This window comes from Microtus oregoni, unplaced genomic scaffold (genome assembly GCF_018167655.1).
Source record: "Microtus oregoni isolate MIOR12 unplaced genomic scaffold, Mior012 000029F_ref0000214, whole genome shotgun sequence".
NCBI lineage: Eukaryota > Metazoa > Chordata > Mammalia > Rodentia > Cricetidae > Microtus > Microtus oregoni.
Genome location: NW_024543088.1, coordinates 19,595,911 through 19,618,412, shown reverse-complemented (window position 1 = coordinate 19,618,412; position 22,502 = coordinate 19,595,911). Strand labels below are relative to the sequence as shown.

Here is a 22,502-nt window from a genome sequence, read left to right as displayed (position 1 = left end):
AGTGCAAACTGCACACCATGATCCCCCAGCGCCCTCTCCACCACTAGGTACTTGCTTTCCCCACCTCAGCTCCAGAGATGTGATGGTCTTTAGCTCTGGAAGTCTCAGCCAGCCTCTCCTCCATCCTGTCTTCATTCTCGGATGATACCAGCATCCGGTGCTGGGGTTTGGTTGCCAGTTTGTGGTCAGGCCGGTGTTCGGGTCTTGAACCTGGTCGAGTATCCAACTTGCAATCAGCTCGATACTTGCCCTCCCCCTCCCTCTTGAGGGAAGCAGAAGACATGGCTTTGGGCTTGGGAGGCTGTAGCCATGAGTGGCTGAGGATCTCATCAATGTGCAGCCGCCGGTTGACATCTGGCTGCAGGATGCGGTAGATGAGGTCCTTGCACTCACCAGTCAGGTTCTTGGAGCGTGGGAAGTCCACTCGGTGCTCCTTCTGGATGCGCAGCATCTTTTTGATGTCAGAATCATCGTAGGGCATGGAGCCACAGACCATGATGTAGAGGATCACACCTAGGCTCCAGATGTCATATACCTTGGGCTGGTAGGGGATGCCCTGCAGCACCTCAGGGGCCGCATAAGCTGCTGACCCACAGAAGGTTTTGCTGAGGACGATGCGCCCGCTCCCGTCCCGCAGGCAGCGCTTGGAGAAGCCGAAGTCAGACAGCTTGATGTTGAAGTCCTTATCAAGCAGAAGGTTCTCACACTTGAGGTCTCGGTGAACAACATCCAGATCGTGGCAATACTTGACGGCTGAGGAGAGCTGGCGGAACATCTTGCGTGCTACATCCTCATGCAGGGCTCCTCTGCACTTGATGAACTCAAGGAGGTCACCCTGGACACCCAGCTCCATGACAATGTAGATGCGTCCATCAGAGGTCTCAAAGATCTCATAGGTCTTAATGATGGAACGGTGGTTGACGGTTGCCAGGATGTCCATCTCCCTAGGAAGGAATCTCTCCACAAAGTCCGTGGGTGTTTTCTTGCGGTCTATGATCTTGACTGCCACATTGAACTTGAGGCGCTCAGAGTAGGCAGATTTGACTTTTGCATAGGAGCCCTTGCCCAGGTTGATTCCCACGATGTAACCCTTCTTCCTTAGGACCGCGGCATCGTCCATGGTGTCAGGAGCGGCCGATGCCGCCTCCCTCTACATCCCCTCCCCACACGGGCCAGCAGGCATGGTCCTCATTCCCACTGTGGGGAGGTGTCTGGTTGGGCTGGGCTTGGACTTGGAGGAGTGGAACGCTCAGCATTGTCACCAAGTGACCAGTGAATGAAGTCATAAAGCCAGGCTGCTAAGAGTAGGGACTAGGCTGTGGGGAATGGGGCCCCTGGAAGGCAGGAAGGCCTAGAAGGAGCACCCCCTCCCCACCCACTGGAATGAAGCTGGCATTCAGGCCTGTGGTAACCCTCCCTGGCCCTCTTTCTTGCTGTGGCTTTCTTGTCACCAGTGAGGCCCTAAGGGAGGTGATCCAGGTCTAGCCCCAAGCGTGGCCCTGTGTTTGTCATTTCACTGGAGCCAATCCCCTGCTGCTTCTGTGGGGTTGAAAGAAACATTCCTGTGAGCTTATGGAAGCTTCCCAGGTTCAGTCAGTCCAGTGGTGGTCCAGTCTGCTGGATGAAAGCAGTTCCATGTTTGGGGTCAGGAGTTGGCAGAGTGAGCAGATGAATCACAGACCTGGTGAACAGGAGTGGGTGGGTGGGTGGGAGGGTAGGTAGTGCTAGGGTTGTTCTGAGCAGCCAGGATAGACAGATGCATGTTCAATGAGGTAGGGCAGGTGTGGAGGATGGGGCGAGCTTCAGCTAGGTACAAAAGCTGCTAAGATATCCAAGCAAGCAAGTGCTGAGAATGGCTAAGGTATAAGTCAGGAAAGAAGAGAATATCATGAGCTTTTCTCTAAAGGATGGGCAGGCCTTATACAACCCAAGTCCCTTTTAAGATGGTTGCTGTTAGAAAATCCAGCTGGCTTTGGGATGTATGTAGAGGCCCAGGACTGTGGACCAGAGCAGGCCTCTGAGGGTGAAGGGTGGGGGAGTTGGGAATAGCCAGCCTGAGCCTTTTTCCAGAAGGAGGGGACTGTGTTGGGCTTGGTGTTAGATGACCCAGGAGTTGATGGCCTTTAGCATTGTCCATAAAGAGCAAGCTTCCGAGTGGAGGTTTTGTGAGCAGTGAGCAGGGGTGACATGAACTGCTGTGGCATGGCCCCCCATTTGTGTGTTGGACTGTCTTGTATTTTGTGCACGAATGTTTGTTTTGCAAAGTGGCATCCTGTATAATCTTGGCTACTTTAGAAGTCCTGTGTTCATTTTCACATCTCACAGGAGTCTTACACTTACAGTGAGCTGCCAAGACGTGATCCAAGGATGCTGTGTTCAGAGGGAAAGCAAGAAGGCCTGTTTCTAGTGGGGGAGGCGGGCCAGAAGGCTTCAAAGAGGAAGTGACATAACCCAGGTACAGAGGAGCTACCAGGTAGTCAAGAGGGAAAAGATGACACGAGGAACAAGAATGCACCATAGAAGCCACCCTGAAGTCCTGTCCTTGTCCTAAAACCCCCGAGTACCACTCCAGATAGCTAAGTCAGATTCAGTAGCTCACATGAATGATTAGGCTGCTTGTAGAGGACTAGGCTCAGTACTTGCGCATCATACTCTGGGTGCTGTACTTTCTGGTAGGAACCCACCTTCTCTGAGCTATTTCTATACCTGGAATGCACATAGCAGGAGCTCTTGCATCTCCTTGCTACCCCAACTGTCTCCTACTTGAATTTCAAGCAGCCTCAGGTCCTGTTGGTGTCTTCTGTCCCCCAAATCATGAAAGACTACAAGAGATGAGAGGGGAGAAGCCTAAATTCTTCTTGGGGCACCCCACCACCACCCAGTCCCATATGTCCTAGAGCCTTCTGCCCCATCCAAGTTCCTTCATAGGGCTTCTCCAGTCTCACTCTCCCCAGTGTTACTCAGGGTCAGCACCATGCCTCAACCATGGATACTTAGTCCTCACAGGCAAAAATCACAGAAGCAGGCTAAGAGTGTCGCTTGGCCCTAGAAGGCTTTGAGGAGGACAATGTCCCTTAGGTGAGTCTGGGGAGATGAGCACAGCCTTCAGAGCTGAACTGGCAAGTATGCTTATGGCACATGTTTTGGGGTGCAGGGATAAGGGGCTGTTGATGGGCAGATTAGAAGCCAGCACTGAAATCCTTTCTGAGGGTGGTCGGATGTAACCTAGGTGATTATAACGCTGGGAGATTATAGGTAGAACAGCAGACAGTGGGGTGAAGGTGGGCTGGATGAGGTGGGTGGATGTAGGAAGAACATTCAGGAACTCACAGGATCCCACTTCTCTAGAGTAAATTGGCATGGGTGTCTTCTCAAGGTAGAGACATCAGTGGGGGCAGGGTTGAGATGAGTCTAAATGTTATTTTTGTGTATTAAACCCTTAGACCTCCATGAGGTTGCCCAGAGTGAGCTGAAGAAAAAGGGGCCACGACAGCAAGGTGAGGACTGCTTGGGACATGGTGTAAGCAAGACAGGCAGCACATGGCAACCCGTGGTGCCAGATGCAGGCCACGCCCATGTGGAACACCAGAAGCTGCCATGTGGAATGCCAGTAGCTACCTTTCTTGCCCATAGGGTTCAGACATGCTGCCAATTTTGCTTCCACCTCTGACTGGGGGCATCTCCTCTGGAACGGATTAAGATTGGAAGAGACCAGGATGCAGTCAAAGCTACCCATGACTGTAGGACATGATTGGGTTAACTAGCAAAGCCCCCTACTTCTGGGCTGAAAAATGATGGTGTAGAGCAACCAAAGGCACTGTTGAGAACTGGTTGTCAGCTGGACAAGGAGGAACATGCCCCATGATGAGCAGAGCTGAAAACCAGCTGCCAAAAAAGTTGGGAACCAACCAAGGTACTTTGGGGGTCCACCACTGTCTGTAGTCTTTCCCCAGACCCTCACAGGTGTGTGCAGCCGAGAGCCCCAGGGTAGTGATGAAACACCTGCCTGGCCCCTGAGCTCCTGATGCAGCCAGTGCAAGCCCTCCAGTGCAAGAGAGGGCTCTGGCTGCCTACCCTTCCTCTGCAGGTGCCTTTTCTCCACCCTTCTCTGCACTTCTTGGCTTCCCTCTAGAAGTTGTGTCCTCCTCAGTTAGCCATCATTCCTAGCTTCTGCCCCTCCAAATGCCCCCCAGCCAGCCTGAGGATACAGTTTAGGCTAGTGGGTGGGGAATGGATTCCCTTATGAATGAGGATTTGCAGTCTGATAGGAAGCCACGGGGAGCCCAGGACTAGGGTCTGCACCAATATAGTGATTTATTGCTTCTTTAGCCATGTGAGTTACCAAGTTCAAAGGGGGGGGAGAAGTGACGAAAATAGCAGCTCCTCCGGGACTGTCTTCCTTCTCTCTCTCTCATCCCTTGACTTCTAGGCTCAGGCTTCAAGCCAGAGCTGTGCCTCATTCCCTGCTGGCCCCCTGGGCTTGCAAGGGGCTCACTAGGTATGTGTCTCTGAAGACTGTTGGGGGTGCCCTTCCTCTGTCTCCCTGTTCAATTCACCGCTGAGGCCCACAGTCTCTGACTGCCTGGCCACTTGCACAGTGTCTTCCTGGGGTTTTGTCTCAGGTTGGGTCTCGGATCGTGCCTCTTCCCTAGGCTCCACCTTGGTGGCAGACTTCTTATCAGCACCAGTGGGTTCAGGGGTCCATACGGGCTCAGTTGCCCGGGAGCTTTCCCCCTCTTTGTTGACGGCTCCAGAGGACAGACCTCGTGCCTTAGGCTGCACCCAGCAGTGGCTGAGGATCTCATCAATGTGCAGCCGCCGGTTGACATCTGGCTGTAACATTCGGTAGATGAGGTCCTTGCACTCACCAGTCAGGTGTTTAGAGCGTGGAAAGTTGACTCGGTGCTCCTTCTGGATGCGCAGCATCTTTTTGATGTTGGAGTCGTCATAGGGCATGGAGCCACAGACCATGATGTAGAGGATCACACCTAGGCTCCAGATGTCATATACCTTGGGCTGGTAGGGGATGCCCTGCAGCACCTCAGGGGCCGCATAAGCTGCTGACCCACAGAAGGTCTTGCTTAATGTCAGTCGGCCACTATCATCCCGCAGGCAGCGCTTGGAGAAGCCGAAGTCAGACAGCTTGATGTTGAAGTCCTTGTCAAGCAGAAGGTTCTCACACTTGAGGTCTCGGTGAACAACATCCAGATCGTGGCAATACTTGATGGCCGAGGAGAGCTGATGGAACTTCTTTCTAGCATCATCCTCTTGCAGGGCTCCCCTGGTTTTGATGAATTCAAGGAGGTCACCCTGGACTCCAAGCTCCATGACAATGTAGACCTTGCCGTCTGATGTCTCAAAGATCTCATAGGTCTTGACAATAGAGCGGTGGTTTAGCATGGCCAGAATCTCAATCTCCCGGGGAAGGAATTTCTCCAGGAAGTCCGTGGGGGCTTTCTTGCGATCGATGATCTTGACCGCCACGTTGAACTTTAGGCGCTCAGAGTAAGCGGATTTGACTTTGGCATATGAGCCCTCTCCCAAATTTATCCCCATGATGTAGCCTCGTCGCTTGAGGACGGCAGCGTCATCCATGGTTCCGGGAGTGCCCAGTGCCTCTGAGGCTGCCCTCTACATCCCTGCCAGACATGGGCCAGCAGCGTCCTCATTTACACTGTGGACAGAGAGTCCTCTGAGCTGTCCAGGCCTGCTGTCCCTGCCTCCTAAGAGGCCAAGACTCTAGCATGGAACATTCAGCACTGTCTCCGGGGTGACTTCAGTGGGTGAAGTCACAAAGGAGTACTGCCCTGGGGGAAATGAGGCTATTACCTGAGCCACTTGAACGTGGAACCTGAGAAAGGTCTGCCAGTGTACGGGAACAGACTAAAAGTGAACAAAATGGCTCCATGCTTGGCTCCGGCCGAAGGTAAGAGGGGGTTATGGGACACAAAGTTCTGCCCATGTTTCTAAACCTAAAGACTGAACTATGTAGAGGCATGACTCATTATTGCAAGCCAGGTCAATCCAGGGGATCTAGGGTGGGTGGTCCTGTCTGTCAAGGACCCCAACAGGAAACAGAAGATAGTCTCAATTAAGGATAATCAGAAGAAGTCTGGGTAAGGGGGTGCTTCACAAAGGTGGGAGCAAAATGTAGGGAACCCTGTTCCCTAGGGTCGGGGAAGGAAATGGAGAGCGCCACTCTTCGCAGGCCAGTGATAAGAAAACCATTTGTGACCTGCACCCTTTCCGCTCTTGATGCTGTCTGCATAGGCAACCCTCAAAGGCACATAGCAGGGCCGAGAAGGGTGAGGGTTCTTCTAAAACACCTTTCTTCAGATCCTTGATCTCCTCTGGCCCAGTGTTTATTTGGGGGTAACACAGTGTTTTCACTGTGGGCTCAGTAGGACTTTATGCTGTACTGCTCTTCTCACCCAGACCTTTCCTGGTTCTCACAGAGGCACCACAGGTAGACAGCTGCAGGAATTGGCTGTGAGTTCCCTCCCAAGGGCCTGCCCAACCCATGGCTCTGGCTGGCCTCCAGGGGCAGATTTGGAGTGGGCTTGGTATTGGGGCAGAAGGCTGGGCCTGGATATTGTACTGAGTGCTGGGAATGTGCCACCGAGACCGTCCAAGTGCCAAGGGCAGTGCTGGATAGGTATCTTTGCTTCTGCCAGCAAGGGGCTCTCCCTCCGTTGTGACAAGATTTGAGTCCAAAATCTGCCTTGGGGAAGACCTATGGAAGTTGGAATATCTGATGGTCTGACCTAATCTTGGGTTTGAATTTGGCTTTATCTACTTGTTAGGAGTTAGCATCCCTCACTCACATGGCTCCAGTTACCACAGATTGGAATCCCAGGACTTGGTGGAGGCACTGAAGTGAGTTAGGTATGCTGAAGGTGGCTGGCTTTCCCCCTTTTCACTTCCTTCCCCAGAGCTGTTCATCCACTGCAGGGGCTGTACAAAGGTGGTGGTCCTTCCCCAGAACAGGTCGCTGCTCCATCTGCTGTCTCTCCTTCCACGTTCATGCTGTTCATGAGGTCAGCACTTGGAACCTTGTTTCCAGACTTTAGCCTCATCTCTGCCTGAACTTTTCTCCTTCTTTGTATAGGCAGGACCTTTCCAAGATTTGATCCGGAGGATCTGGGCTTCTCTGTTATTCTCTCTGACATCCCTTACGCCATTTCCTCCTCTGTTGAAATTGTTTTGTGTTCCTTTCCCAATCTCAGAGTCGGCCAGCTCTCTGGATTTCTTCACTTTCTTCATGGAGGTTGGGCCTTTAGAAGACCGCTTTAGGGTGTATGTTGGGCACTGGGGCAGACCTGGGCCTCCAGGAGTAAAGATCATTAATGCCCTGTGCTGCCTCCTCAATTCTCTAATCGCAGGTCCCCACTCCTACCTCCTCCAGACCAGGGGCCTACACTGTTGATCCTTGTGATCCCCACAAAGTACCAGGGACCCCTTTGGTCACCTGGCCGCCTAGATTCAGTCCCGAGCCCCGCTTCTTGACTCAGCCAATGGCACGCCTCATTTCCTATAAGCCCGCCCCAGACCCCGCCCACTACCGCCCAGGCCCTAGGCCTGGCCTCTTTTCGGCCCTCCTGCTCACGCCCCGCCCTCGTCTGGAGCGCGCCCGTCTTGCCCTCCCTCCGCCTCCCCGCGCCCGGCTCGGCTTTCATTGGTTAGTGTGGGCTGGAGGCGGGGTCGCGCGGGCCCGAGCAGGACAGCCGCCATCTTGCGCGAGCCGGAATCCCGTCCCGCTTTTGCGGCCTAGAGTGCGCACGGGTCGGCGGCATTCCCTTGCAGCCGCCCAGCGTCGCCGCGGCCCAGCTGGATCCCTCGCCCGCCACCTCTCTGCCCCCGGCCGGAGTCCGGCCCTCACTCCCTCATCTGGGCCAGGTCCGGCCTGCCCGCGGGGTCTCGCGGCTGCCCCGGGGACGATGAACGGAGGATAAATGGTGCCCAAGGCAGACAGTGGTGCCTTTCTGCTGCTCTTCCTGCTGGTTCTCACTGTCACCGAGCCGCTGCGGCCAGGTGCGCGGCGCTGGGGGTGGGGGCGCGGTCGGGGGTGGGGCCTGGGACGTCCTTTCACCCGCAGCAGCTGGGCGTCCACTGCGCCTCGGCAAGGCACAGGCGAGGCCTGGCTGTGGGCCTCTTGTCCCCTGCCCGGGCACAAGTTGGATTGTACCTGGGTTCGGAGCCTCGAGGAGTCGCCTTTGAACCCACGTCTGTAGAGTGTGCCGTGCTCTGGGAGCCACTGGCCAGGTGCTTCTGCCGGGCTGAGTGGAAGTCAAGGGGCAGAGAGCAGCTTGTGGAGGCACCTGGTGTCCCAACTGTCCGCCCAACTGTGGCTTTGTGCCAGTGTTTCAGCTCTGGACAGCGATGCCTGGTGGCTTATTGCCTCTTAATGAAACGCTGCATCACGGAAGTCTAGCCCGGCCCAAAGGAGGTACTGGGAGTAAACCAAACCCCGAGTGCAGGGGACAGAGTCCTCTCAGCGGTGCCCGGCACTTAGTTGTGTGTGATGTGATTAAATACTTCCGGTACTCCCTTGGAGTTTTGTGTGTGGTGGGGAACCTCAGATCCCCTTTTTTACCTATTTCAAACACTCCTAAACTGCACCAAGAAAACCTCACTGCTCTCCCACTCTCCAAAACAGGGTTGATTTAGCCATCAGGTTCAAGAGTTCCCATTACAGCCTCACTGTCCCTTTAGTAATCTGCCAAAAAGTTTTAGAACTAGCAGGGGTGTCTGAACTTTCGGTGAAAGGGATGCTTTAATATGTGTGTGTGTGTCCTGTGTCGGCAGACTTACCTCTGTGCCAGTGCAGTGGCAAGTATCGTGCTTCGTGTTTTTAGTGGGGAATGGTTCCCATGAAGGAATGCCCAAGGCAAGTCTTCTGTGGGTGACATCATGACTGGGTGTCAGCAGATGGGTGCACCCACAGCAGTGTCCCAGCCCAGCTCCCGTCTTGTAACATATTGCAGTGGTGGGCTTTGTACCTTTGTCACACGTGGAAATGTCTGCCTAAGCCCCAATGACCAAGACCCCAGGCCGACGCTGAACTGAGGAGTGCCTCCCTGGGCTCCCGAGAGGAACTCAGTGCAACCGGCCGCTCTACATAGTGAACTGACTGTAAAGCAGCCTGCTGGGTATGGTTCTTTTGTCGGGCTGTTGGGTTTGTGGTTCTTGTGATTGAAGTCTTGGTAAACATGTATGCCTGTATAGAGTGGATTGCCATCCCTTTCTGTTTTCTGGGTCCCAGTTTTGCAGCGGAGGTTTCTAGGCCTTGAAATAGAGCCATGTCTGCCTGCCTGCCTGCCTGCCTGATGCCTCTTGTTCCAGAACCAACTTCTGTCTAGTTACAGAGGCTACCAATGTCCCTAACCATTTTTCCCCGGCCAGTTTGTACACATATCCTGCCAGCTGGCTGAGAGCAATTGGGAAAGGATACGTGAGTTCGTGCTGCCTGCCATCACTGAAGATAATCAAGCGCAGAGAACAGCCCTCTCCTTAGAAGTGTTGGAGAAGAGAGCAAATAGGAGTTCTTCAGTATAGTCCTGTGTGTCGAGTATCCCTGAGCATGGAGCCTGGAGACTGATGACAGAGGCCATCCATCCGTTTGTACATGTGCAGCAAGGGAGGGTCTCCCCAAAACCCTCCTACAGTCTGAATGGGCCATGTAGTGCAAGAGGCTCCAATAGAGGGAGTAATGTGCTCTCGAATCTGTGGCTTTCTAGGCTGGAACTTGGCAGTAGACCCCAGAGCTGTCTTAAGTTGTCCAGTACGTAAGCACTCTAATGTACCCCCTGACATGGTCAGCAAAGACAGGGGTTGCTGGGCCAGTTTTTTTTTTTCTTGTGTGCTGTTGTGTCTGTGTGCATGTTTCTCCTGTCTGTCCTGGGAGTGCTGGGCAGTCTTTTTGTTGGGTTTTCGAGAGAAAGGTCCTTCTCTGGTTTAGATTTGCTTGCTTCCTGTCAAGGTCCTAGGTCTGATCCATACATGGGTGTGAGGAGAATACAAGTTAGGTCTCTCAGGAAGGAGGCAGAGGGTTGTCCTCTTGCTTCTGCCCAGTGTTACTTGTGAGAAAGAGCCAGGACATTGTGGGTTTCTTTTGGTGCAGGCTAGGCCTTTCAGAGATAGATGGGGAGGAGGCAGTGTGTGGAGCGGGGCTTGACTTGTCCAAGCTTCTTTTTCTATTTTGTTTTTATAGTGATGGGTAATGAAATCCAGGACCTTGTGCATGCTAGGCAAACACTCTGCCACTGAGCTATACCTCTAACCTCCATATTCTTTAAAATGATCTTGGTTGTTTGAAGATGTTACATGTCAGGCACTGTTCTAAGCATTAATGTTTGTGTTAACTTTCGGTATTCGCTGGAACTCTTACTAGCCCAATTTTATAGACAGAGAAATTAAAGTAGAGAATGCTCTCGTAAAGGCTAAGTGACCAGGTGAAATTTCAGTCTTATGGGCCTGACTGATTTGGTCACTATACACCTTTGTTTGGATCCTTGTCCATCTGGCTGTTTATGTCTAGTTTGGGCCTCAGAAGAACCTCATGTTACTCTATTGGTTGGTTGGTTTGTTGGTTTTTTTAGATAGGGTTTCTCTGTGTAGTCCTGGCTGTCCTAGAATGCCCTCTGTAGACCAGACTGGTCTCAAACTCTGAGATCTGTCTGCCTCTGCCTTCTGAGCACAGATTAAAGCACATGCTACCACACTTGGCTTATAAATTGTTTTTTAACTCTAGATGTGGAATCTCTTACCGCCTTTGTCTTCTCATGGGTCCCAGAGGTCCTTTAGGTTCTTTAGATGATGGTACCAAACTTCTGCCATCTTAGTACTTTGCTCTGATTACCCCCCCCCCCTTTTGTGGTTGACCAATGCATTAAGGCCTCTCAATTTGGGGAAAGGAGGGTTTGGACCTTTTAAGTAGTTATGACAAGAAGCTGGCATGGTATAGGGGGCAGGAGGGCTATGAGAGCCACTACTGGCTTTTTTCCCCACCTGTAGGGAGTGCAGCATTAATTGCTCACCCTAACACTGTTGAAGGTCTCATTTGGAAGCAAAATCATACCATAATTTCGGCGGCCATATCTTTCTCCAGGGTGATTCCAGCATTGGTAGTTAAGAAAACCTGCTTTCTCAGCAGGACTACAGTTTAAGAATCCTAGTCCCTTGCCTATTACAGGTCCCTGTAGGGAGGTAGAATTGGCAGCTGTCTGTATTCCAGCTGTGCTGCTCCCAGCTGGGAGTGACCTTAAGTCACTGACTCTCCCTACTAGCTTTGCAGCTAGAATAGAAACTTGAGTGAGCTGGCTCCTAGATCAGGGTTCTTTCACTTCTGGGGTCCAGAATATCAGGTGGAGTAGCACAAGGGCTGTCCTCTATTTGAAGAAGAAATCTTTTAGAGCTGGGGTACATGAGACCCCCAAAAAAAGAATGAAAGAGAAAATAATTTAAAAATCATGAAAAAGGTATGAAAAAAGCAAGCACCCTGCATATCCTTATGTCATAAATGTCATAACCGTGTACTAAAGTGCCTAAGTGCCCCACCTCCCTGCTGAACCATTTCAGAATCAGTTGCATCCATATGTCATGGCCTTTTACTGGAACTGGAGGTGGCTTCTGTTTAGCTCTACCCTGCTTTGCTCACTAGTACCTGCTTTGTGCCATGTCAAGGAGATAGGTTACAGGAAGCCTGTGGCTAAAGCTTAGCTGTGGTGGAGGCAAGTAGGCATTAGCATGTGTGAGTGCATGCTCTGTTATCCAACCTAATGCTTCTGGAAGATGTGCTAAAGATAGGCTTTGCCTTTTCTGTTGCCTTCCCTGGCCTGGCTCATGGATCCTTTCCTCCTAGCAGTGGTGAGAGGTGTCTGGATACCAGGTAGTGTCCTAGCAGCAATGGCGGATCCTCTGTCTGCAGATGGTTCTCTTAGCCATAGCAAGTGAGCCAGTGATAGCAGGTCCTCCTAGGGATGATAGTGATCCAGTAGTTGATTTTTCCACTGGTGGGATGAGCCTTTGACTCTTGGAGAGTTCTTTTGCCTCCTCTGGTCCTTTGGTAGGTTTTTGATTCTGAAATGTCAATGTCAATATTCAGGAGCCAGTAAAGAGCCAGTGACCAAGCATACTACGTTTTCTTGTTCATCACCTGTGCTTGTGGGTACTGAGGACTTCATGACCTTTGCTTCCCCTCCCAGCCTGCAAAGCCCAGTTTGGGGTCCCAGACAACTGAGCAGCATGATGCTGTGATTTAAAGTGTGGTTATTCTATGGCAGCTGTGGTTTTGTTTCTGGCTTGAGTTACCAGCTGTCTTGGAAAGTTTAGTGGAAGCTAGTCGTATTTTGCCATGGCAGGCCTTGGTAGAACAAGCCCAGGCTGGAGGTCAATAGCTCAGAGGCCTGTGGTTATGGTGTAGTGGCTGTGGACATAGATGTCTTTGTACTTAGGTGGTAGAAGAGTCGAGTGTAACTGTTATTTTAGATGATCTGTCAGAAGATTAGAAGTTGACATAGTTTGTTATAGCAACTTGGGGAAGATGGGGTTTATTTCCTTTTAGTCCATCGTGAAGGGAATGCAGGGCAGGAACCAGCTTTCTTATATAACCTAGACCCACCTGCCTTAGGGATGGCACTGTTCACAGTGGGATGGTCTCACCTGCATTAACTAGCAATCAAGAATATGCTCTACAGACATGCTCACAGGCCAGTTGTGATGGAGGAAATTCCCTGGTGTGCCAGGTTATCTCCTCCAGGTCAATGACACGTGCTTGTAGTGATTCAAAGCCACGTTGCCTGGGTTCAAGGTTGTCCATGGTGCTTTTGTGTTCTCTCTCTTTCTTGGTCTCTCTGGTTACTTTTGTGCCTCAGCTTCCTCACTTTGAATGTAAGCATCATAATATGGCTTCATGGAGATGTAAGGATTAAAATGGGTAAGGAAATATTCCAAAAAGTGCCTGATATACAGCAAATGCTTTATTCAGGTCATCTGTTGGTATGTTGCACAGGTAGATTGAAGGAGTCTAGGGAACCCTTAGTCTGTGAATCTCATGGTATGTGCATGTGAGAACTCAGTGCAGTGGTTTTAAATCATGCCACACATATAGCAGCTTCCGCAGGATTTTCTTAGCAATCACACTTTTTGTTTTAAAATTGTATTCTTTATGTTTTTACATTTATTTTCATTATTTTTGAGAATCTCATGCATGAATGCTTATTTAAATCATTTCTACCCTACTTCCTTCCAATTCCTTGTGTCCCTACTTGCACTCCTTTTTCTTTATTATTGTTGCATATATTACATATACACATGTACACATAAATACAACCGGCTAAGTCCATTTAGTGTTGCCTGCTGTATATGTGTGTTTTCAGGGCTGACTGCTTGGGATTGAATGACCTGTCAGGGGTTCATCCCCTAGAAAAGAAGAATGATTTTCTTTCTCTTAGCAGCTGTTGTTTGCCTGTAGCTCTTCCTCTAGGTGTGGAGCCTGTGAGACTTCCTCTTCCACATTGGATATTAATTGCTATTGTGTTTATACAGATCTTGCTTGGAAAATATTGTTATGATTTCATGAGTACAGCTCCCTGTCTAGAAGATGCCTTGCAGTGAACATCTTGGTCCTCTGCCCCTTAAAGTCTTTTCTACTCTCTCCCCTTTAGGGTCCATGAGCCTTAATTGTAGGAGTTGTATACCAGCTAAGGAGGGACCCCCCCACACTTATTATCTGTGTTTTGACCAGTTTTAGTTTTCTGTGATTGTACTGTGAAAAGACGCTTCTTTGATGAGAGCTGAGAGCTTCTCTTTGGATATAAGGATAGGTATTTTATTTAGGATGCATTGGGAATTAAACTGCAGTAGCAGTAGATGGTTCCTCTTTAGCAGTGGTTCTCAGCCTGTGGGTCATGACCCCATAGGGTCACATCAGATAGCCTGCATATCAGATGTTTACATTATGATTCATAACAGTAGCAAAATTACAGTTAGGAAGTAACAACAAAATAATTTTATAGTTGGGGTCACATGAGGAATTAAAGAGTTACAGCATTAGGAAGGTTGAGAATCGCTGTTCTTTAGGATCCATGAACTTGCCAGTCATGGATAGTTAGTTGCCTTGGGTAACTAAGTTTGTTTATAGAACAGTTTATAGGCATGAATTCCTTCAGTCCAGCTAAACAGCCTTTGGTTACTTCTAAGATACAGATGCCACTATTGCACCTTTGGGACTATCTTGCCATGCTGGCCACTGCTGTGTTGCAGGCTTCATAGCTAGGTAGGTCTGTTGGTTGTTTTTTTCCCTTGACAGCCCACATAGCACCTTTGGATACTATGGGAACTAGTCCTCAGGGAGGAGGCTTCCAGGTCAGTTTTAGCTCAATTTCTTTATTGCATTTGTCCAAAACGTATGGTGTCTTCAGCAGTTAGTTCTTACCTTCAAGCTCTGGGAGGCAACCAATGGCAACAGCAATAGCCTGCTTTGTTTTGGGAGTCTCTCCCTGACCAACAACTTTAAAGGAGGTTTCCCATGCCTGGTACTAGGGTTTTTGTTAGTCTGCGGCTCTTGGGAGGAGCATTAGCACTTCAAGTAGTGTAAATTCATTTGATTTATATAATGTACATATAGATATGTCCAGTTCTAGGGCTTCTGACATTGTCACACAGACATACATGCAGGCAAATCACCAATGAACATAAAATAAAAAACAAATTATATATTTTTAAATGTAAATAGAGCTGGAGTATTTTAGCCCACCACCAAGTCCCAAATAAACATTTAGAAGTTTATATTAATTACAGAATGCTTGGCCAGTAGCTCAGGGTGATTACCAACTAGCTCTTACATTTAAATTAACCCATTTTTATTTATGTATTGTCATGTGACTTGTGACTTTACTTGTCCTCCAGCATCTTGCTTCTTGGGTGACTTGTTGGCATCTCCCCACACTCTGCCCTTCTTCATCCGAGTCCTCAGTTTGATTGTCCCGCCTAACTTTATCCTGCCTTGCCAAACAGCTTTATTATTAACCAATGAGAATAATACATATTCACAGTGTACAGGATTATTCCACAGCATTTCAAAAAGAAGCTCATTTATTAAACAAAAGAAATCAGTTTCTGAACAATGCACAAATGACTATATTGTAACATGAAGGACAGTAGTGGTTCCTCTAGGGAGTTTGCCGTATAGCTGCCCTGGCGGATGGAAGGAGGATGGGGTCGTTGTAGCCATTCTATAGGAACATGAGGTGGGTGAGCAAGGGGATACAGCCAGCTGGCTGGCCTCATGTTTGGTGGAACTTGCTTGTTGGGTATTAGCTATGCTGACAGGCAAGAGGTGAGGGTTTCTTGCCAGTGTGGATCCTTCCTAAAGCTTGCCAGCCAGTCAGCCTAGGGTGGAGATGGGGTCTCCAGAAAGAGGGAGTTAGGCTTGACACCTGGACTGGGGAACACAGATGACTCTACATGAGCTTTTCCTGGGCAGCTTATGTTGTAGACTGTGGTTGGGACATGTGGCTAGGCACGACGGCTGCACTCTTGCTCTTAGCTTTCTTCCCTCTTCTGCCTGGTGGAGCTGTTACTTGAGTTACCCTGAGCTGGTCCTCCTACGACCGTGCTTCTTCCTACTCTTGCTTCCTTCTGCCGGCTTCCTGCATAGGTGACTTCTGGTTGCTGACATCCAGCCATTGTGTCACTCAGCTTGTTCTCTCTCTCCTTCAGCTAAGGGGCAGGACAAGGCTGAGTGCAGGACTAAGGGAGTTAGTTGGCTTGAGAGTGCACCCAGGCAGATCCTGCCTGTTCCCTGGAGAACCTACTTTAGGAGTTCACAGCTATACTTTTGTGTATGTGGGGTGAACATCAGCTGTCATTCCTCAGGCACCACCATCTGATGATGTGTATGTGTGTGTTCCTATGAGTTTATGTGTTTATGGGAGCATGTGTTCATGTGAAGACAAAATCAATGTTGAATATCACTCAGTTCATTCTCCATCTTAGTTTTTGAAGCAGGGTCCCTCACCGTATTTGGAACTCATGGATTTGGCTAGATTGGCTGACTAGCAAGCCCCACAGATCTTCCTATCTTCACTACCCTAGTGCTAGGGTGGGGCACATGCTGCCACACCAATCTTTAAGTAGTTGCTGGAACCAAACTCAGGTCTTCATGTTTGCACCAAAAGTTATTTCTTGATTGAGCCATTTTCCCAGCCCCAAGCTGTTTTATGGGGGGGAGGGCAGGAAGAGGTCACTGGCCTGGAATTTGACCTAATTAGGCCAGTCAGAATCACCAGGTATCCACCCCTCCCTTCCCTATACTGGGGTTACAAGCCTACACTACCAGAACTGGTTTCTCTGTGCAACCCTGGCCGCCCTGGAGCTTGTTCTGTAGACCATGCTGGCCTTGAACTCACAGAGATCCACCTGCATCTGCCTCCCAAATCCTGGGATTAAAGGTGTGCACCACCACCACCCTGCTCACAATTGGTTTTTGTTGTTATTGTTATTTTGTTCTGTCTGCATGCATGCATGCCTGCCAGAAGAGGACACTAGATATCATTACAGATGGCTGTGAGCCATCATGTGTTGCTGGGAATCGAACTCAGGACCTTTGGAAGAGCAGCCAGGGCTCTTAACCTCTGAGTCATTTTTCCAGCCTCACAATTGGTTTTTAAAAGTAATTTCTGGGGCTTGAACTCATGTCCTTGCATGGCAAGCGCTTCACCAACGTTTTATTTGAAACGGTGTCTTTGCAGCCCAGGTTATCCTAGAATTTACTGCATAGCATAGGCAGGCTTTAACCCATGCTGATTCTCTTGCCATAGCCTCCCAAGTGCTGGAATTATCATCGTGAGCCACCACAGCCAGCCCTTTTTCTTTCTTTGTTTTTATGTTGTTAGTTTGTTTTTACGATTTATTTTTATTTGAATGTATCTGTACATAGATATCAGTGGAGACTAGAAGAGGGTGTCACTTAGATTTTAATCAGAAGCAGAAACAGGCCACTCAGGACCAGCATGTTGGTGACATGCTTTGCCTCCTGCGAAGTGCAGAGTCCTGTGTAAAGATAGGTGCTTTGTCATTGGGTTGAGACTCTTCGGTGTTCATAGTTTCCTAAGGGTGGGCACTGCTGCTTTACAACTCTTCTGGCCTGGGTGGCCTGTTCAGGGCGGTCAGTCAATGGCTTCTGCCTGTGATCTCACCACACTGTCTTTGTCATCAAAGGAACGCCTGCACTGCATGTATTTCCAGAAGCTTGGGAGGCTTACTTACAATTTGAATCTTTCTGTGTGCCACCTTTTGTGTGAACTTTGTGGATTTTGAACCATGTGATTGGTTATATTACCTCTTAAGACATTTTCATGAAAGTGAAGGGTCATCTGGGTATGGTGACACACACCTTTAATCAGGAGGCAGAGAGGCAGGCAGATCTCTATGAGTTTGAAGTCAACCTGGTGTACAGAGTGAGTTCCAGGACAACCAAGGCTACACAGAGAAACCCTGTCTTGAAAGAGAGAGAGAAGAAAGGGGTTAGAAAAGATATTTTACTCAACACCCAGAAGAGTCAGGCAAGCTCATGAGTTCCAGGCCAGCCTAGGCTACATAGCGAGTAAGACTGTCTCTGAAAACAAGGTATTTTTAGGGCTTGAGGAGATAGCTAAATTGATAAAATGCTTGCTAAGCAAGTTTGAGTTCCTGAGTTTGTTCCCTAGCAACCAGTGAAAGAGTCAGGAGCAGCAGCTTGGGCCTGTGAAAAGTAAAGAATAGGGGATCCTGGAGCTCACTTGCCTGCTAGTCTTGCTGAATTGGTGAGCTTCAGGTCAGTAAGAGTCCCTGTCTCAGAGGGAAAAAAAGGTGAGAACAGTTGAGCAAAACACCCAACATTGATTTCTGACCTTTGCATGAGTCCACGTGTGTACACACATACATACAGTGTTGGGGGTGTTTTTAAAAAACTATGCATATCTGTGGAGATCAACTTTTCAGAGTTAGTTCTCTGTCTACCTTGTTTTGTTTTTGAAAGAGTCTAACTATATAGCCTAGGAGGCCTGGAACTCACTATGTAGTTTGTCTTAAGCTGGATGTGTGCCTCTTCTGCTTTGTTTTTGAGGGAGGGTCTCATCTCTTCTAGAGTATCTTGTGTGATCCAGTTCTCCTGCTTCCTGTCTCTGCCTCTCATCTTGCCCCAAGAGTGCTAGGGTTACAGATGCAAGCCCCTCTATGCAGCTGTTTTCACGTGTTCCAAGGACCAAGCTCAGAATTCTGTTGTTTTATTTTTATTTGCTGAGCCATTCCTAAATAAAGGCATTATAAAAGGAACTAGATCCTGTAACTAAAGGTAAAACATGATTAAAACAAACAAAAATAAAAAGTAACTAACTATAAAGATGATTAGAACACAAAAATGATATCAAATTGTAGCTAAATGCTGTTACATGTTAATACTTCATAGTGCAGTGTGAGGTGGCTTAACCCCATTTTACAGGCAGGCAGAGTCTAGGAGAATAAATGACTTGTTTAAGGTTACAGAGCTCCAGAGCTGCAGCTTATAAAGTAGAGCTAGCATTTGGAGTCTGGGCAGCCTGACCGTAACACATGGATGTGTGCAGCCTTAGTGGGTGTCAGAGTTCTAGTGCTAGAAAAAGACACCATGAATGACCATGGCAACTCTTATTAAGGAAAACTTTTAATTGGGGCTGACTTAGTATTCAGAGGTTTATAAATGTCCATTATCATGATGGCATATAGGCATAGTGCTGGAGAAGGAGCTAAGAGTTCTACCTCTTGATATGCAGGCAGCAGGAAGAGGCTGAGCCACTAGGCCTGGCTTGAGCCATTGAAACCTCAAAGCCCACCTCCTAGTGACATTCTTCCTCCCACAAGGCCACATCTACTATTAGTGTCACTCCCTGTGGCCTATAGGGGGCTTTTTTATTCAAACCCTCATAGTGGATTTGTTTCCCTCTGTTTCTTGTCTTCTACCTTTTTACCTTGAGTCTCAGTTCCCTACATATTTTTTTCCTAACAATGGCCACCATCACCACAATCCTATCTTTCTGTCCTTACTGCTCCCTTTTGCTACTGTGCCCAGCACTACCCTGTCAGGAACTGAGCACTTACCTCTCCACTTGTCCTGTAGTCAGTCTATTCTGGGCTTAGCTGCTACTGTCATTGTCCTCATGCCTCTATACTGTGTTTGAGCAGCCCCCACTCTGCTAAGCATTTGGGGTGCACAGCCTAGATAACCATAAATGATAACGTTCCTTTATCAGATAGAGATTCTGGTATGTTGAAACTTGTGCTTGATCTAAGATTCCAAAGGAGTATATGAAATGATGCTTTTAGGCTGTATTGCCTTTGAATTCTTCCCAGAGATATCAGAGCTCTGTGGTGATAGCAGTGCATGATAATGTTCTGATCTATGTGGGGGTGGGGAGAGATGGGGTAAAGCTGCCCATTGCTGTTGGCCTTAGATCATCTTTTTGCATGCCTCAGAACTATTGTTTAATATTGCCTTTAGGTGTTGCTGGAGTGTATAACTCATTGGTCGAGCACTTGTCTATCATATCTAAGATCCTGATTTCCACTGTCTACTACCAGGAAAGAGGGAGAATTTTGTTGGAGGGTAATTAGCATGGGCTGCAAAGTCAGACTTCCAGCTCAACAAAAACTTACCTATGGGACTTTGAAATCTTCCCTTATTTTGCATGTGCTTTTGAAGGTCAGGTAACTTCTCTGCTATTCCATTTGGAAAACTGGTTCTCAAGAAGGATGCGGAAACCTCATCTTTTTTTCTCTAAATAGGGATAGTACTTAAGAAGTACTTCAGATGGTTAATACAGGGAAGCAAAGTGGACCAGGCTTTTTCTTTTGGGCCACCAGTCAGCTCCCAAATCATGACCCAGAGACTTACTGGTAGTTATAAATGTTTGGCCTAGCTTAGGCTTATTTCTGGCTAGCTCTTTCAAATTAACCAGTTTCTCTTTATCTACCTTTTGCCGTGTTTCTTTCTGTATGTCTTACTTTCCTGCTGTCTCTAGGTTTGGCTGGCTGTTGGCTGCCTGGCTTCTGGCGCCAGGCATGTCCCTTTCTCCTCATTCTCTTCTTCCCTTCTCTCGTTCTTTTTGAGTCTAGATTTCTCCTATTTATTCTCGCTACCCACCAGCCCCACCTGTCCCCCTCCTGCCTAGCTATTGTTGTTCAGCTCTTAGACCAATCAGGTGCCTAGGCAGGCAAAGTGAAACAAACGCAACACATCTTTACATAATTAAACAAATGCAGCGTAAACAAATACAACACATCTTTACATAGTTAAACAAATACAACACATCTTTACATAGTTAAACAAATACAACACATCTTTACATAGTTAAACAAATACAACACATCTTTACATAGTTAAACAAATACAACGCGTCTTTACATAAACAAATGCAGCATAAACAAATGCAACACATCTTTACATAGTTAAACAAATACAACACATCTTTACATAGTTAAATGCAGCATAAACAAATGCAACACATCTTTACATAGTTAAACAAATACAACACATCTTTACATAGTTAAATGCAGCATAAACAAATGCAACACATCTTTACATAGTTAAACAAATACAACACATCTTTACATAGTTAAATGCAGCATAAACAAATGCAACACATCTTTACATAGTTAAACAAATACAACACATCTTTACATAGTTAAATGCAGCATAAACAAATGCAACACATCTTTACATAGTTAAATGCAGCATAAACAAATGCAACACATCTTTACATAGTTAAACAAATACAACACATCTTTACATAGTTAAATGCAGCATAAACAAATGCAACACATCTTTACATAGTTAAACAAATACAACACATCTTTACATAGTTAAATGCAGCATAAACAAATGCAACACATCTTTACATAGTTAAACAAATGCAGCCTGAACAAATACAACACATCTTTACATAGTTAAACAAATGTAGTGTAAACAAATGTAACACATCTTTGCCCACAACAGCAAATATATATTCCACAGCAAATATTCCACAACAGCAAATTCAGTTTTCTTTTTAATTTTATTTTTATTACGAGTGTGTGTGTGTACACACTCGTGCACTCACTCATGCGCTCACAAATGTTTGGAATGTGAATTAGTTCTCATCCACTGTTAGTCTTAGGAATTGAACTCAGGTCCTCCAGCGTAGTACAAAGTACCTTTACCCACTGAATCACTTTACCAGTCCTAAGGTTAAGTTTTCTTGAGATAGTCCCGTGTAGCCACAAACTCAACTATGTAGCTGTGGTGGTTTAAATGAGAATGGCTCCCATCGGCTCATATTATGGCCTTGTTGAAGGAGGTGTGTCACTGAGGGGTAAGCTTTGAGGGTTTCAAAAGTCTGTGCTACTGCCTCCCGTGTTGTCTCAAAATGTAAACTCTCAGCTACTGCTCTAGCACTCTGCCTGCCTGCCCCCCCAAGGCTTCCCGCAGCCATGGTCAAGAATAACTCAAGCTGTAGTCCCCCAGTAAACTGTTCTGTAAATTGAGTTGGCTATGGTGTCTCTTCATAGCAATAGTAAGGTCACTAAGATACCTGACCAAAGGGTCTCTGAATTTATTCAGTTTCAGGTTCAGTTAGGTGCTGGCAACCCTAAACAGGGCTTTATAGTAGAGACCCAGCAGTGTGCCATGCTCTGCAAAAGCCTAGACTCCAACTCCCCGCTGCTGATGGGACCTTCTCAGAGAGTTTGCCTCTTCAGGATCATTGCTAGCAACAGAACACTTGAAACTTCAGTAAAAAGCACTGCTTGAATGGGTTGTTCTTGGGGCTCAGGACTGCCAGGAATGGTCACCTCCATGGTCTCAGAACAAGGAATGGGGCCTAACAAGATATGGTCATCATGAAGTGTGGAGCAGAGGCCTGTCTTATGAGGGGTTCCTGGTGCTTCTTTCTATACTAATCTCCACATACACCATTCCAAGAAGCTATAAGGGTCAGATGGTTGCACATGGCCATGACTAGAAGGGAGCTATGTGCTACAGGGATACAGCCTCAAGGACTGCCAAACCAGGCCTAAGAAGACGGTGGGGTTCTTGGGGGAAGGCGGAACAAATGGTGTAACACTGGAGGATGACGGGGAGTTCCAGGAATGTGCAGAAGTGACAGTTACACAAAAATCTGAATGTACTTTATGCCACTCAATCACATGCTTAAAACAGTTAAGGGGCTGGAGAGATGGCTTAATGTGTAAAGTGCTTACCCTAAAAGCATGGAGGACCTGAGTTCGAATCCCTAGAACTCATACAAAAGCTGCATGTAGTATTGTGCTTCTGTAATCCTAGTGCTCCCACAGCAAAAGAAGTGGGAGGCAGAGACATGAGAATCCTGGGAGCAAACAGGCCAACCCACCTCACGTAAGCATATACAACAAAGAGACTGTCTCAAAGTGGTCCTCTGACCTCCACATGCATGTCCATACTTGCACAAACTGCACACATTGTGACGCATACA

The 22,502-nt window shown here is 47.9% G+C and overlaps 3 protein-coding genes across 4 annotated transcripts in view; 1 reads left to right on the top strand and 2 right to left on the bottom strand.

Moving 5' to 3' along the window:
- Positions 1-43: 43 nt before the first annotated feature.
- Positions 44-1,120, bottom strand: Tssk2 (testis specific serine kinase 2). Its single transcript, XM_041678345.1, has one exon. It carries the CDS (start codon positions 1,118-1,120, stop codon positions 44-46), a length of 1,077 nt encoding a protein of 358 aa, XP_041534279.1.
- A 3,374-nt stretch (positions 1,121-4,494) lies between these two features.
- Positions 4,495-5,595, bottom strand: Tssk1b (testis specific serine kinase 1B). Its single transcript, XM_041678334.1, has one exon. It carries the CDS (start codon positions 5,593-5,595, stop codon positions 4,495-4,497), a length of 1,101 nt encoding a protein of 366 aa, XP_041534268.1.
- Positions 5,596-7,695: 2,100 nt separating this feature from the next.
- The window catches only part of Dgcr2 (DiGeorge syndrome critical region gene 2), a 65,318-nt gene continuing 50,511 nt past the window's right edge, over positions 7,696-22,502 (top strand). For both annotated transcript variants that reach the window (XM_041678024.1, XM_041678025.1), the window contains exon 1: positions 7,696-8,031. In XM_041678024.1, coding sequence (XP_041533958.1) covers positions 7,953-8,031 — 79 coding nt within the window. In that variant the 5' untranslated portion in view covers positions 7,696-7,952. The remainder of the gene's footprint in view (positions 8,032-22,502) is intronic.

Excerpts from the sequence above, each read along its gene's own strand:
- Tssk1b (XM_041678334.1), bottom strand. The coding sequence starts at position 5,595 with ATGGATGACGCTGCCGTCCTCAAGCGACGAGGCTACATCATGGGGATA.
- Tssk2 (XM_041678345.1), bottom strand. The coding sequence starts at position 1,120 with ATGGACGATGCCGCGGTCCTAAGGAAGAAGGGTTACATCGTGGGAATC.